We start from the raw sequence: 16,019 nt of genomic DNA, 5'->3' as shown, positions 1-16,019 counted from the left end.
TTATATTAATTTTCATCCATGTTATTCAAAAATATAAATGTATACAGAAAATAAATAAATAAATAAATAAATAAAATAAATAAATAAATTACTAATCTAAATTATTTTACAAATAATTATCAAATAATTTCTAAAATAAAGTTGTTAAACATTTCAAATATTTAATGACATCTCAGAGGCAATGCACATGTGGCTTAAATGAGAGTGAAAATAAAGGTGCATCTTAACAAAAATACTGTATAGGCCTATATGATTTTTTTACTTGTTGCTTCGATACATCATATTTTCATTTATTTGATGCTTTGATCTATATAAAGGTATTGTTGTAGTTGTTATTGTTATTTGCTTATCAGTTATATTAACATTAAAGCTGTGCAATATGTAAAGTTTGTTCCAGAGCTAAATTTGTGTACTATACTGTAACAGAATGAAGTACCAGGGATTGTGTCCACCTGTACCGCGCACTGAGGAAGACTTCGACCCTGGTGCAAAGTTCCACATCTCAGCTAATGTGCCCTACGTCAGGTAGACAACAAAAAAATCTTGCATCTATCATGTTACACAACTCAAATAAGCCTTTGGATTAACCGTTCATTTGGTCTGGCTCCAATAGGTACTTTGTGAGTTTTGTAATCCAGTTCCAGTTCCACAAAGCCCTGTGTGAAGCCGCCCGTCAGCCAGCTCCACTCCACAACTGTGACATCTACCAGTCCAAAGAAGCAGGGAAACTCCTGGGGTCAGTAAATCACTGAGAACTCAGACTGGTTCCAGTTTTTACAAGCACTAAGAGCTATAGATTAGTAAGATTTTATATATTCTCATCATTTTTGACTGCGAGTGAAAGAACTCTACTCCCTCCTCCTCAGTGATGTAATGAAGATGGGCTCCAGTAAACCCTGGCCCGAAGCCATGACTTTGATTACTGGCAAGCCAAAAATGTCAGTCCAGCCTCTGATGGAGTACTTCCAACCGCTCACCGAGTGGTTGGTGGAGGAGAACAAAAAGAATGGTGACGTCCTGGGATGGCCAGAGTACGATTGGAGGCCTTACAAAAGTAAGCTTGGAGTTCATAAATTGACATTTAAATGTTAGTTTACCGCTCAATTTTATGTTTTATTGTAAAACAAAAGTGCTTCAGCTGGGAAACTGTGGTGGATTTCAGTTAAAAATAATCGAAAAAGAGTAAAATTTAAATGTTAGTTAGCCAATACCAGCTCCAACTCAAATTTAAACCACTGGTTTTGGGTGATTCTTAAAAGAGAAACTTTTAAAGGTCCCGTTCTTCGTGATCCCATGTTTTAAACTTTAGCTAGTGTGTAATGTTGTTGTTAGAGTATAAATAATATCTGTACAATTCTAAAGCTCAAAGTTCAATGCCAAGCGAGATATTTTATTTAACAGAATTTGCCTACAAAAAACGACCAGTTTGGACTACATCCCTCTAATTCCTGCAGTAATGACATCACTAAAACAGTTTTTTGACTAATCTCCGCCCACATGAATTCACAAAAAGGGGGCGTGGTCTTGTTGCGCTCCGACGGAGAAGAGGAAGAGTTGCGTTTGTGTTTGTCGCCATGTCGTTGAAAACGCTGTTATTTTCATCTCGGAGTCCAATCATCTTTGTTTGGGCTTCCCAGGGACGCTGTACTTGGAGATTATGGTTACAATTTATGTTTAACTCGGTTCCCGAAAATTATAATTCACATGTAAAACTATGTGCAGCACATTTTGCTGAGAACAGCTTGCTGAAGACAAGGCGTTGATTATGGACCATTACCGGTAAGTGTATTTTATTTTTTAAGTTGGTGCGTTTAACAGTTTTCTGTAACTTATTCCACAAAGGGCAATACTGTTTAGCTTTGTTAACTAGATGTTAGGGCTGTGCAAAAAAACCACTGGCACAATCAGAACTCGTTACGTATTTCTGAAGGAGGGACTTTATAGAACAAGGAAGTCATCAGCAGTGTTGCCAGACGAACGAAAATTACATAGACAGTAAAAGAAATGGACACAGCGACCCCATTGGAACTCTATTGAGAAAAGTGAAGCCCGTTTTTAGCTATTTTTAGCACTTCCGTTTCTGACGCGCAGACTCAACTCAAACGAAGCATGACTACGTCAGCAACCTGTCTGACAGATGTAAATCTTCTAGTAGCTGTGCGTGCAAACTGCCATTGTCAATCTTTTAGAGATGGCGAGCTTGAGCGGAGAGTTCTTTGGCGTGAGTGAGCAGGAGTAAGTATTCTGATTAATTATTTTGTATAGTATTTTAAAATGTAACGGAAGTACGCCATATTAAGTTAATTGCCTGCGAGCTTCTCCTCCTGTCTGTACGGTAATGCGACAGAGAGTCGAGTGGTTATGACACAATCGTTAGCCTATTTTTACAAAAACTGTTTCTACGGGGCCATAATGGAACATAGAAGGTAATGGAGCCCTTTATACATTGTCGTGTATCTTTAGAAATAAATAATGGACAAATGGAGTCTTTAAACGCCTCAGATGTAAAGTTATTCACTGTCAAAGTGATGCCAAAATGAATGGGAGTCAATGGGATGCTAACGCAAGTGAAGTTCTGCTACAAGATGGCGGCACCCGGCCGACTTCAACTTCCGGTCGACTTCCTTTCCGCCTGGATAATTATCGTATTTGTATGATAATTTATACCTCTGTATGATGTACGATCAATAATGAAAAAATCCTGTAATGTACGATAATTTCAGAATTTTATGAAAATTTAAATGATGGTAGTTGCAGTCATAGGGCTTCTTTACTCATATAAGAAATCGGCTCATTACAGACACCCTAAATGTGTTTGTGTGCAGCTGAGGGTGTGTTAAGAATGCAGGAGAGTGCCCTGCTTTAAAGCCAACGAGCACTAGTTGCGGTCCATGAGAGCAAGAACCCCTTCAACGTCTGGCAACACGCAGGATTCCGATGACAGCGCCTCAGATGTGGAGTTAACTGTCAGACAGTCACTGAAAATAATGGGATAGTATTTTGTCTCACTGCTTCCGTCCAACAATACGCCTTGTTATGTATTGTGGTAATTTGCAGGTTGTGTCAAAATGTTGTTGGTTAGAATAGATAAATAACTCTTTTGACTCGTGTACGATAATTTTCTTCCAAATACGATAATTTTGAACTTCTGGTACGATACTTGGACATTTTCAATCTGGCAACACTGGTCATGAGCCCGTTTTTATGACAGTGAAAACAGCGGTATACAGATTTGTGAATTGTGTGAAAAAATACTGTGGTTTTTTTTCTATTTTCTATTTTCTATTGCAAACTGTAAACACCATCAAAGTTTCAAAAAAGCGCGAAAACGGGACCTTTAACACTTTTAACAACAACAACAAAAGTTCTATTTTCAAGGATGGAATATTTTTTTCATATTTTTTATTGCATGTGTGCTTTTAAATCTATATTTTTGGAGTGCTGAAAGGTGAAATTTGCCAGAATTTCTACATTTTTTTTATTTATACTTTTTTATAACCATTTTTTTTTTTATTAACTTGGTATTGTATATGAACAATTTGAACCATATTGCTGTCACACCAATGATTTTATAATATGATATAATGCAATATAATATTAGATACAGTTCATAAAACGTATAATTTTTATTAGGTTTAGATTGTTATGATAGAAATGACAAGTTAAAAGTTTTTAAAATCATTTGAGGTTTAATTTTGTTTTATGACCTTGTCGCTAACTAATTTGGCAAGTTAATTCAACTTTTTTCTTCAAAAAGTACACAATGTCATTACCATCAATTTGAAGAAATCCACAACATAGCAGTTTCTTCAGCACTAATAAAATGCTCCTGCTTGTTTCAGTCACTTCGGTGATGGAAGAGAAGCCGAAAGCAGTCCGTTTCCTGGGTCTGAGTGTGGACGAGGCAGGCGCTGTGGCGGGACAGTGGATTCTCCTGCTTCTGAGCATCTTCTTCCTCCTTGGCATCATCTATTTAGCCTACAGATACAGGAAGACTAAACGCTTACAGGACAAATCAATGTCTCAGATAGAGCTCAAGTAAAATCCTTTAAATAGGAATACATTCCATTCTTTCCATGCAGTCATTACTTTTTGACAGAATCCACCTTTTTGAATGTAACGTGTATTTATTTTTTGTGGTCAAATTTGTTTGACTATGCAATGAGAGGTGACTTGTAATTTATTTGTAAAAAAAAAAAAAAAAGTTTTTTAAATGTTTGACTGCTGTTCAATTATTTGTATAGTCTTAACTGTGAGCATTTGTATTGGTAAACCTTTATAGAATATAAAGAATTATACAGACGCCATGGCTTTGCTTTATTTCTGAGTGCAGAAACATTTAATAAAAATTTGCATTTAGTAAAAAAAAAAATATACATTTTAATATCAGTACAATATATATATATATATATATATATATATATATATATATATATATATATATATATATATAAAACCTTACAGATCATGTTTTTTGTGGACATACAGTATATTTTCTCAACTATATACCCAGGTCTGAGGTGTACAAACATTCATTTATGTTGATGTTTAGTAATTTAGTATCCAACTCTAGTCTCCAACAATTCACTCTAATCCACCACTCGATTATATTACATTACACTTAAATATGAACTCATTACTCATCCACCATTTAAGAATCTCATACCATGTTCAAGTTCAACACTGAATTTGTTTTTTGTATTCTCATCACTGAAAGTAGGCTGATATTAGCCAAACTGAGCAACCCTTATGACTTGGCAGTACATGTACATCTTTAATAGAAATTCAAATTTGTTCAAGCATAAAATCACCATTCTTTACATGTATGATAAATTGCACAAAGACAGCAGTTTCCCGTAGCTGTTCCAAGGGTCAATATATACTTTTGAGAAAAGACAAAGACATTCTTAACAGTAAAACAAAAATAAAGACATTAAATGAAAATCTGAACTAAAGAGTGACTCTTACAAACTGACAACAAATCTCAGTCATGTTACAATACAAAATCAAACGAAACAAAATGAATTGCTCAAACAAAAAAAGTGAAGTTTGGGGAGGGCTATATATTTTATTGACCAGTTACACATCATCTTTGATTTTTGCTCATACAATATGTTTATTTTTATTTTTTGCAGTAATTAGAATGTCACTGTGCTTGTTATAAAAATTGCTTCACGATGAAAATTTATTTGCTAAATTGAGCTTTTATTCAAATATTTTATTTAGATTTTTTTTTTTTCAATTTGAAATGACCCAACTTCTAGAGATTCACCCAACTAATGCTGACAGGAACGTGGTCATTTGGGCAAACAGTTTACACACTTAAAAACTGTAGTCTTCCTCCATGGGAGGGAGTAGCTGAAAAAAATAAGTAAAAAAATAAGCATCTAATGAAAATGCAACCAGAACTTGGAAATCAAGTCTATTTCCACAGTGCTGTTTAATCAGAACTGGTCTCAGATCAGATCAGTATGAGTAAAATGGCCCAAGGCTTTGGCAGGTAAACTATTATAGTGATAAAAAAAAATTTATTTGAATGGAAAGTAATTTAAATGCTAAAATGCTATTAAACACTAGAAACTGCAATATATTTACATATTCATGAAAACTAGGAAAATATATCAGTTGCTCTTTACTAAGTCGAGGATGTCCCAGACAATACTCTGGTTTTGTTGAAAGTGGTTTAATGGTCTACAATCACGATATTGCACACAGACCAACAAATATTTCAGAACGTTCTCACTGCATGAGTGTCCAGTGTCTGTTGACTTGAGGTGGGGTTAATAAAAGACATCCTCCAATCATCACGCTCCTCTGGCTCTGGACGGAGAGAGGTGAAGTGGTCAGGAGTAATATTCCTGCATTTCTGTCCAGTTGGTGACCCAGAGTCGCTTGCTCAGTTCTTGCTCAGGCTGAAAGGCCAAGTTATAGCGCTCCTCTTTGCGTACTCTCACACCGTGGTACTTTGGCATTCTCTTGTAGTAAACGGCCCGTTTGAAGAAACCACACTGTTTGAGACGGACAGAGAATCAAAGAAACCTTTCAGGTAAGACTGACGGATATGCTTTGCAATGAAACTTTATAAGTCAAAAACACAAATTTATATGTTATCATTTATTAACCGTGAAGACAACCCTATATTATTTCTTCTTTCGCGTTTTGTGAAACAAGATGTTTTCCATATGAAAGTGGACATATGACTTGTGCACTATATTTCAAGTCTACTGAAGCCATTTTATAAATTTTGCAGCTACATTTTGTGTTCTTTGTTCAAACTTATTGCGTTATGATTGGTCATGTGATGGACAAGAAACGTTGTCTGCCATCTAATTTTATGACACTTCTAGTGATTGTTGGAGTTTGCTGTACTAATCTAAATCCACTTTTCCTGAAAAACAGCAGCATGAAAATTGTGCATCTCATTTTGTGTTTGACAGAAGAATAAATATGACAAGAGGGTAAGTTAAGTGATGACAGAATGTACATTTTTGGGTAAATTAGTTTTGGAAGGAATATCTCACCAAAAATTTAAAATTGGCTAAAATGTACTCAGGCCATCCAAGATGTAGATGAGTTTTTTCTTCATGGGAACAGAAATATAGCATTACAGTACATTACTTACTTACCAATGGATCCTCTGCAGTGAATGGGTGCCGTCACAATGAAACAAATTACGTTTTTAACATCAAACAGTTGTTAATAATCTATAATAAACCTCTAGTGAAAAAGTCCATCCCCTGTTATCCTCTCACATCAAAATATAATAATATATAAAACATATTGAGTTTGGCTTCTAAACGAGGCTTGATCTGTGCATATTTCTCTCCTGATTCAGATAAATTGCCTTTTCACTGCATAAAGCAATTTTAAAAAAATAAAGGATTCATATTTTAGCCGCTTTGACATAAAAAATGTCTTACTAGATTTGTTTCTTGCAAACACACAGCTTTTTACTTCACAAGACATTAATTGATAAACTGAAGTAGTGTGGATTATTTTGACGGCACCCATTTACTGGAGAGGATCTATTAGTTAACACGTAATGCTAAATTTCCAAAAATTTCATTAGTGGAAAAAAGTGCTGGTTGAGCTTAATCTGGGGATATTTGGGGTTAGTGTTCAAGACAGACAGAATGAGAAAGGAAGAGATTGTTATTTGACTCTGACAGTGAAGGGATTATGCCAGAAAACAGGCTTGCGAAGTGAAAAAGTCAGAAAAAGCGTACTGTAACTAGACAGATCTCAAGGGTCTGCTTTACCGAAGGGCCCTAACGTTGCTGCAAAGCGGCTCGAGGCCCCCGCAGGCTCAGAATTCCTCCGTCAGCCTCTCTGTCTCAGAGGGCTGGATCTTTATTTCTGCTTTCTGGGATTTGGCCTCATACATCTCCCTCCTGCTGGCCCGTTGGAAGAAACCGCACTGTGGAGGAGGGGCGGAGCCCAAGGCGGGACATTAATTACTGATTTAAATAACAAGAGCCAGTGACATTTCACATCAAGGGTGCACTTGGTAAAACTGAATTTCATGGACTGCAAGCATGTGCTTTAAAATCTGTCTTGTCATTTGCATTAATGAACCATACCTGGTTAAGTTATAGTTTATAAATAAATGTTTTAGAAAAAAAGTCCCTAAAAGTGGGAGAAATGACCAAAATCTAATTTCATGCTATGAGTAGATTTATGTAATGGTACTATTTGGGGACAGACCCCAAATTTGGGGACAGACTGATTATTTTTTAATTTTCTATTCAGTCAGGACGTGTTAAATTAATCAAAAGTGGCATCATTTCAACATAACTGCTTTTCCTTTGAACATTGCATTCATCAAATAATCCTAAAATCATTTTTTTGGAGCAACATATCAGCATATTAGAATGATTTCTGAATGATCATATGATACGGAAGACTGGAGTAATGATGCTGAAAATTGAGTTTTGGCATCACAGGAATACATTTCATTTTAAAATATATATTTTTATACTGAAAATAGTTACTTAAAACTAACAGTAGTTGACAAAATTACAGTTTTTACAGTATTTTTGATCAAATAAATGCAGCAATGGTAAACAGAAGAGACTGATTTAAAAAAAAAAAAAATTATATACATATATATATATATATATATATATATATATATTTAAATAATGTGATTATTCTAATTTTTTTATATACACAAAAAAAAATAATAATTGGCAAAGCTTAATCCCACATTACACTTGACTTAAAAAAGAAAAACAGTATTTATAAAATATTGACTATAAAATAGCTGATGTATACACACACGACACATTTTTTGCTGAAATTTAGCAAATTTTGATTTGATCTTGGATGGAATGTTGAGCAAATATAAAAGCACAGATACCTTCCACATGATGAGACTGATGATGCCTAATAAGAGAATCCCTGCAACCGCGGAAACAATGATGATCCAGAGAGGAACTTCATACGGCGTCTCCTCTCCCAGCATGGGGTCAATGTTTACTGCAAACTACAGACATTTCAATTAGATGAGCTTTCAGCAATGCATTAGCAGTTACACCTAGAATATTTATAAGGATTGGATGATCCGAACTTTCACATTCTCTCATCGTTTATTCACCTTCATGTCATTTTAAAAATAAAAAATATTCAAAATTAATTGTGACCACATGCTTTCAAGCTCTGAATGGAACACAAAAACACCATAAAAGTAGTCGAGATGTCTTTTGCACTGTATTGCAAGCATCTGAAGTCATTTAATCATTTTTATTTTGTGAGGAACATTCCAATTTATGTAATTATTTACCAAATAATCCCATTGGCTTTTGGATATCTAGCACAGAAATTATTCAAATAATATAAAGCATTAAATAATGACTTATATTTTGCACTGTATTTTAAATAAAGATATCAAAACTGTTTCAGAAGTCGTCATTTTTTATTTATGTAGGACTTGAAAATAACCATTAATGTTGTTATTAAATCCGTTTCAACTGTAAAACCGCTCTGTACAAGACAACAGTCATTACAGCTGAATTTTGTTCAGGGTTGAATCGCTAGTGACAGATTTGATGTTGCAAAATGGATCAATTATGAAACAAATTTGTTTCACAGAAGCTCTACAGAAGACAATAATGTCATAGTTCAGCTCAATTTAATTCAACGTTGATTCAATTTGGTTCAGCAACACTGATGATATTGCTAATTTGATCAATAATGAAACAATCTGATTCACAGCATCTCTACACAGAACAAAAGTGTTATCGTTCAGCTCAGTTTAGTTCACTGTTGATTCAATTTAATTCAGTAACTATATCAATATTGCAAAGTTCAGCAATTATGAAACAACTTCCAATTCAGCTGTGAAGCAGATAATTGTTTCATTATCCAGCTCAAGTTTCGTTCTATTTTGATAGTGTCAGAGCAAAGCGATAATATTTTTCTATATAATATTAGTCTTTTAAGCCCCAGTCCATTTGACTCGTGCACTAAATTACAAGATATATTTCCGAAAACTTACAATTCAGTGCGTTAAAGAGACTACTTCAGACTACTTTTTTTTCAGTTCATGATGAGGTTGAGCAAATAAATCAATATTAGGTGAACTTTAATGCGAACAGCTCTGACCTCTCTGGTCTGGTTGTCCATTCCGATGGCCGGTTTATCAGTCAGCAGTCTCAGCGTGGCCTGGCCCTTCACCTCCACTCGCAGGGCGTTGGAGTAATCCTGCCACAAAACCACAGAGATGTAAAGAGTCATTTAGTGAGCACCATTTAGTGAGTACTTCACAAACATCTACTAATACAAACCTCCAGCAAGGTGCTGTTCCACACGCGTGACCTGACTCTGATCTCCGCCTGAGTCGACATGTTGTGAAGCGGGCAGGAGAAGGTCACACAGCGAGCCGTCTGCTTTGAACACTCCTGAACAGAGACAAAAGCCATTCGGATGATGAAAAAACTGGTGGGACACCACGAAGATCATTCCTCAGAGAGCGAACATCTGCCTCACCAGAAAATGGGGCACTTTACGAGGTGCCAGGACGGTGACGGCCTTGGGATATCCTGAATCCACCGCTCTTTTAGACCGTTTGGTACCTCGATCTGACAGCTGGAAAGAGACGATGTAGGACAACAATTGAATGGGGTGAATTAAATCAGAAATGAGTTCCTGTGGGCTGCTGTATTTCCTCAGACTCACTGTGAGGTTGAGAGGGTTGATAACCTTCCCCGGTGGGACACAGCGTGACTCTGACGCTCCTTTGATCACGATCTCTGTGAGATACAGCAGCCATTTCCCATTGGCTACCTCAAATGGCCATTCAAAGTCAATCATCAGAGTTCCCAAATCTCCCAGAGGTTCTCCCTGCATGTGCACCTGGAAAGTGGAAACAAAGACCATTTTTAATGTTTTGACACTTTAAAATGTTTAAAGGGAGCTTAGAAGAATTGAACATTCGGTCATTATTTATTACACACTTACATGAAACACAAACTCCAGTGGACTGCCCACATCACCGGTGCTGTTCATGGCAGATTCACCAATCACACTGCCACTGAACGTCGCGTCAATCACTTGTTTTTCTCTGAACATGAAATTAAATCACAGAATCAAAAAGATTTTTATCAGCAGGACTGTTTGAGTATGAGGGACATTCAAATGTAAAATGTTTTGCTTCAAATTCGCATTTGATGCACTTTTGTGTTTTAACATGCACAGATGAATCATTTATTCATTGTGAATGTTCGCATTTTTTCCTAATTTTAAAAACATATTAAAGCACATACAGGGAGAAGGAAGTGAGGAGCGTGTTCTTCACGTTGAGTGTGACAGGAACAGGATCCAGATCCTTCTGCTCACTGATACTGAAGACAAACACAATACAACTCAGCTTTAAAGAAAAGGCCCGCAGAAATGCTTTAGTTCAACACTGTGCACTGAGGGGAAACTATACTATATTAACAAGAAACCATTTTAGTCCAGACTTACGTGGAGAGCTGAAGCTGCGATTCAATCTGCTTTGTGTAAAGTGTTACACCAGAAGTCTCAAAGATGATTATCAAGGAGGTCTGTGGAGATCAGCAGTGAGAGAAAATTAGCAAGACATATCAGCTGTACAGTCTGATTAGCTGAGCACTATCCTCAGAAAGTCAAATATTGGACACGTTCTCAATAAGAAAACAGACAGCTACTGTACCTTCTGATTGCTTTTAAATGGGTTTCCCAGATCACATATCACAGTCTCGCCTGCGCTGCACTCAATACCTAAACCAGTCTGTAATAAAGACAAACCAAGAAAGGTGAGAACAGCATTGAGAACACTGAAATGATCGAATTAACAAAAATTACTAGAAAGAGTCTCTAATAGGAAGTCTGTTTCATTTTTGGAAAGTTTGGTGATATATACTATACTATACTATACTATACTATACTATACTATACTATACTATACTATAATATAATATAATATAATATAATATAATATAATATAATATAATATAATATAATATAGATTAATTTTGGTAAAATAATATTGATTATTTAAACTAATCCTTTATATAGTTCTTTTTTTTTTCATGTGCTACTTCCATTTATTGGTAAGTTGCATTAATGAACAGCAATCTGTGCATTACACCATCAATATAATATAATAGGTCAATTAATAATATTTAGCAATAATGACTGACTTACTGTACATTACACTATGAATATGTAATATAATAGGGTTATTAACCTCAGTTAACACATTAGTTAACATGAACTAACAATGAAAAATTCTTCTAAAGTATTAATTAATCATAGTTAATGTTAATTTCAATTTAATGTTAATTTCACTTTTTAAATCAAAACTTGTTTCTGTTAAATTATATAGCAAAATTTAGTACAAAACAAATGCTCAAATCAATGGGAAAATCACACAGGAAGTACAGGAGAATTGTATTGCTCATATGCTGCTCTTTCATAGCTCAACCAAGAACAATTGTTTATTTGAGATATTATAAAGCTCTTCTTTGTGTTTCCTTCCTGAGGGATGTAGCCTGTGGAGGTGAGATGAAGAGTGAAAGAGCGCCTCTGTGTGGACTCACCAGAAGACGCACTCCTGAGTATTTGAGAGAGGGAGGAATGGTGATGCTCAGCGTGGCCTGATGGGCGTCCTCGGCCTCCTGCCTGCCTCCATCAGGCATGTTAGTAACATTCACCATCAACACCAGCTTCTTAATGTTACTGCTGAACTCCATAGTCTGACTGGGAACAAACCAGCACATCCCATAATTCTCACATGTATTTAAACAGTAGTATTTGAAGAAGACAGTAGCTTGTAAAAATAAAATTGAAATAAATATATTACAACAATGTTTTTATATAATTAATTTGGATTTGATTCCAGGTGCTGTTTTCATATACGTCTTATCTCTCTGTGGTGTGTTTCTTTTATCACATAATTTCACAGAATGATTGAAGTACAAAATAAAATTACATATTTTTAATATAATATAATATAATATAATATAATATAATATAATATAATATAATATAAATGGTCAATCTGAGACAATATGGTAAGTGGTCAATAATTAACATAACAATATATTATAAAATGTAATAATTTAGTTTCTTTTTAAATAAAATAAAAGTTTTTCAGTTTTTAGACTTCATTTATTAAAACAATTTTAACCAAATAAAAAGTGGCCACAATATAATAAACACTTTATTATTACCAGTACTATTCTACTCTGATCATTATTTTACATGACATATGTTACATGAATCATTAGATTTATGAAAAAGTCACCCAAAACTAAATGATGAGAACTGAATTCACTCAAAAGACTGTGAATGTGAATAAATGCTGTTTGTGTACACATTTTCTTCCATCCACATTCACTTGTTTTCATGCAGCATACTCACCTGGGGAAGGGAATGTTATTCTCATCAGCAAATATGGCCTCGAGCTGCAGGTTACTGCTACACGTGTTGTCAACACCACACTCCTTATGAAAGTTAATCTGAGGACAAACACACCAAAGCACTCTCAAGACTCACATCAGCAGAAACGTTCATGCAGAGGTTTCCTTTCAGATGAGACTGGTTTGTACCTCAGTTTTGTTGGTCAGGATCTGCTGGCCGCTCAGCACAGGGAAAGCGTCCAGACTCTGCAGTGTTTGCTGTGCTGCTGCTTTCTGCTCGTTCAGAGACACGTTGAGAGTGAACACTATGGGCTGAAGTTTGTCCCTCACAGGAGTCTAGTGAGGGGGGAGAGAGAAAACAACCCTGTTGCTCCTTTGCATTCTCTAAAGACAGATTCCTGGATCAGAATGGCATTCTTATCCTATGCTTATTTTCTACATGCATTAAAGAAGTTATTATTTAAGCATTATATATGTTGGCAATCATGTTCATTTAAAACTGATATAATATAATATAATACAAACCTGATTCCAAAAAAGTTGGGACACTTTACAAATTGTGAATAAAAACAGAATGCAATGATGTGGAAGTTTCAAATTTCAATATTTTATTCAGAATACAACATAGATGACATATCAAATGTTTAAACTGAGAAAATGTATAATTTTAAGGGAAAAATAAGTTGATTTTAAATTTCATGGCATCAACACATCTGATAAAAGTTGGGACAGGACCATGTTTACCACTGTGTGGCATCCCCTCTTCTTTTTATAACAGTCTGCAAACGTCTGGGGACTGAGGAGACGAGTTGTTCAAGTTTAGGAATAGTAATGTTGTTTCATTCTTATCTAATACAGGCTTCTAGTTGCTCAACTGTCTTACGTCTTCTTTGTCGCATCTTCTTCTTTATGATGTGCCAAATGTTTTCTGTGGGTGAGAGATCTGGACTGCAGGCTGGCCATTTCAGTACCCAGATCCTTCTTCTACACAGCCATGATGTTGTAATTGATGCAGTATGTGGTCAGGCATTGTCATGTTGGAAAATGCAAGGTCAATATGAGCCAATATTTGGCATGACATTTCAAAATGTCTCACTTTCAACATTTGATATGTTATCTATATTCTATTGTGAACAAAATATACATTTTTTATATTTTATTAGTAGTAGTATTATTAATATATTTATGTACACATTTATTCATTTAGTCATTAATTTACTCATGCTTAAATACATATAAATTATATATACACTTTTTATATGTGTGTGTGTGTGTGAGAGAGAGAGAGAGAGAGAGAGAGAGTGCTTGTGTGTGTACTTGGTAGGGCCAAATGTCCTCACTTATATAGTCAAATAACATGCCAACCACTAGTAAGGACATCTTACTGATTCTCACTTGATAAATAGACCAAAACATGTTTTCATTTGAAGCTAGTGTTAGCACGTGTTTTTGTGAGGGGCTGATTTCAGGGTAGGGTTGGGTGATAACTGATATAAAACCAGTGAAAGTCTATGCATATCCTCACTAATATAGTGAAACAAATGAGCGTGGTCTCTCACATGAACAGAAAGTTCCAGCTCTTGACATGTGGGAGCGGAGAAAGACAGCAGGCCTGTAAATGTGCTTTGCTTGTTGTCCAGGAAACGAACTCGGGCGCCACGGCGATTGGGGTCAGCATCTACTGTGTACTTCACAGCTGATGCAGAGAGAAACAAACACACGGTTAATCCAATAAAACACAGACCAAACACTACTGAAGCTGGTGCTCCACTTACTGATGTCTTTCTTGAAGGCTGTGTTTCCAGTGCTGAGACTGTAGCTGAAACACACCTTCACTTTTATGCTATAAAAAAAAAATCACATAATGAATTCTTTCTACAGCACAAGTATAATATGATAAGTTTGTGACTAAATTATACTGAAAATCATTTCCAGGTTACATATGTAACAATGGTTTTAAAAAGGGAACGAAACACTGCGTCGGAAAATGCGTATGGTATTCCCTTTAGCGTGACCACGCTCTGAATCACATGTGTAATCAATCCAATGGAAGGGCGAGACATCATAGGTGGGTGAAGTAGTGACCAGGAATATATAAAAGCATGTGAGGTGGAACCGGCATCAGCTTTAAGAAATGAAGTAAGTGCTCGCAGAGATGCTGTAAGTATGGACCTGAGACACAGTGTCTCATTCCCTTCAGGGAACTATGGTTACATACGTAACCTGGAGATGTTAACCAATAGCAATAGTACTGGCATCCACTATCCACCGACCGAGGGTCTGCTTCGTAGCAGGAATACCCCTCTTAGGAAGAGCATAGCAAACCAGCAGTTGGTCAGCCCTTCTCCTCAGCGCAGCTCTCTGGATGTATGTGTCCAGTGCTTGCTTTGGACACATGCAGATAAGCTTCTTCTGGTCAGGCTCCCTGAAGGGAGGAGGACAGAAGGCCTGTAGCATGATAGGCTGTGGTGTTACAGAGAGGAACTTAGGGACATACCCCACAGGCCGTGGGCAAGGTGGCCACTCATGACTGCTTCCCAGCGAGTGGGGAATGCATCCTTTATTAGCGTTAAACAGCGACAAGGAGCCCCCAGCACCGGGCAAGAACCAATGCTATCTCCACATGGTCAAGGCATTTAGGCATCACCGCGTGACCTTGATCATGCAAAGCAGGCTTCCCCTTGGGCCACCCTCCATCCTTCCTTGGAACGGTGAAGTACCGGCTGTAGTACTCGGACTCTGCTGCATGAGGTGGGACCACCACGATGGCTTTCTTCCTCAAACGAGTAACTACTTCTGTTCCATGACCAGAGCCTGTTCGGGACCCACCATAGAGGGGTTAACCCCATTAAACTGAGGACGACAAGAACTGGATTCTATAGCCTGATTCTACAGTGTGCAGGAGACACGCAGTCTGCAAATCTCTCGAGACTGACCTCTAGTGTAATTGAAACAGCTAGCTCTGTGCCCTGAAGTGGCACACCGGCAGGGGACAGCCGAACCAGCTGCTCTAGAGACATCTGTGGAGGCGGCGAGACTCTTAGTACCGCTACGCCCAGCAGCCGCTGCGGACTACCTCAACCTCCTCACAGGAAGAGAGGTAAACACGTGCTCTCACGTGAGAAACATTTATCC

The 16,019-nt window shown here is 36.6% G+C and overlaps 1 protein-coding gene across 4 annotated transcripts in view; it reads left to right on the top strand.

Moving 5' to 3' along the window:
- The window catches only part of LOC113056340 (angiotensin-converting enzyme-like), a 32,739-nt gene extending 20,428 nt beyond the window's left edge, over positions 1-12,311 (top strand). The window contains exons 22-26 of one of the 4 annotated variants that reach the window (XM_026223070.1): positions 427-525; positions 614-736; positions 867-1,054; positions 5,983-6,046; positions 12,006-12,311. In XM_026223070.1, the coding sequence (XP_026078855.1) occupies positions 427-525; positions 614-736; positions 867-1,054; positions 5,983-6,046; positions 12,006-12,123 (592 nt within the window). In that variant the 3' untranslated portion in view covers positions 12,124-12,311. Of the gene's footprint in view, positions 1-426; positions 526-613; positions 737-866; positions 1,055-3,842; positions 4,321-5,982; positions 6,047-12,005 lie in introns of those variants that run through there. The other 3 variants (XM_026223071.1, XM_026223072.1, XM_026223069.1) reach the window with 3 other exon arrangements.
- The last annotated feature ends 3,708 nt before the right edge of the window (positions 12,312-16,019 follow it).

This window comes from Carassius auratus, chromosome 37 (assembly GCF_003368295.1).
Source record: "Carassius auratus strain Wakin chromosome 37, ASM336829v1, whole genome shotgun sequence".
Taxonomy (NCBI): domain Eukaryota; kingdom Metazoa; phylum Chordata; class Actinopteri; order Cypriniformes; family Cyprinidae; genus Carassius; species Carassius auratus.
Note: the sequence above shows the minus strand (reverse complement) of the source record. Positions and strands in the feature narration are given on the sequence as shown.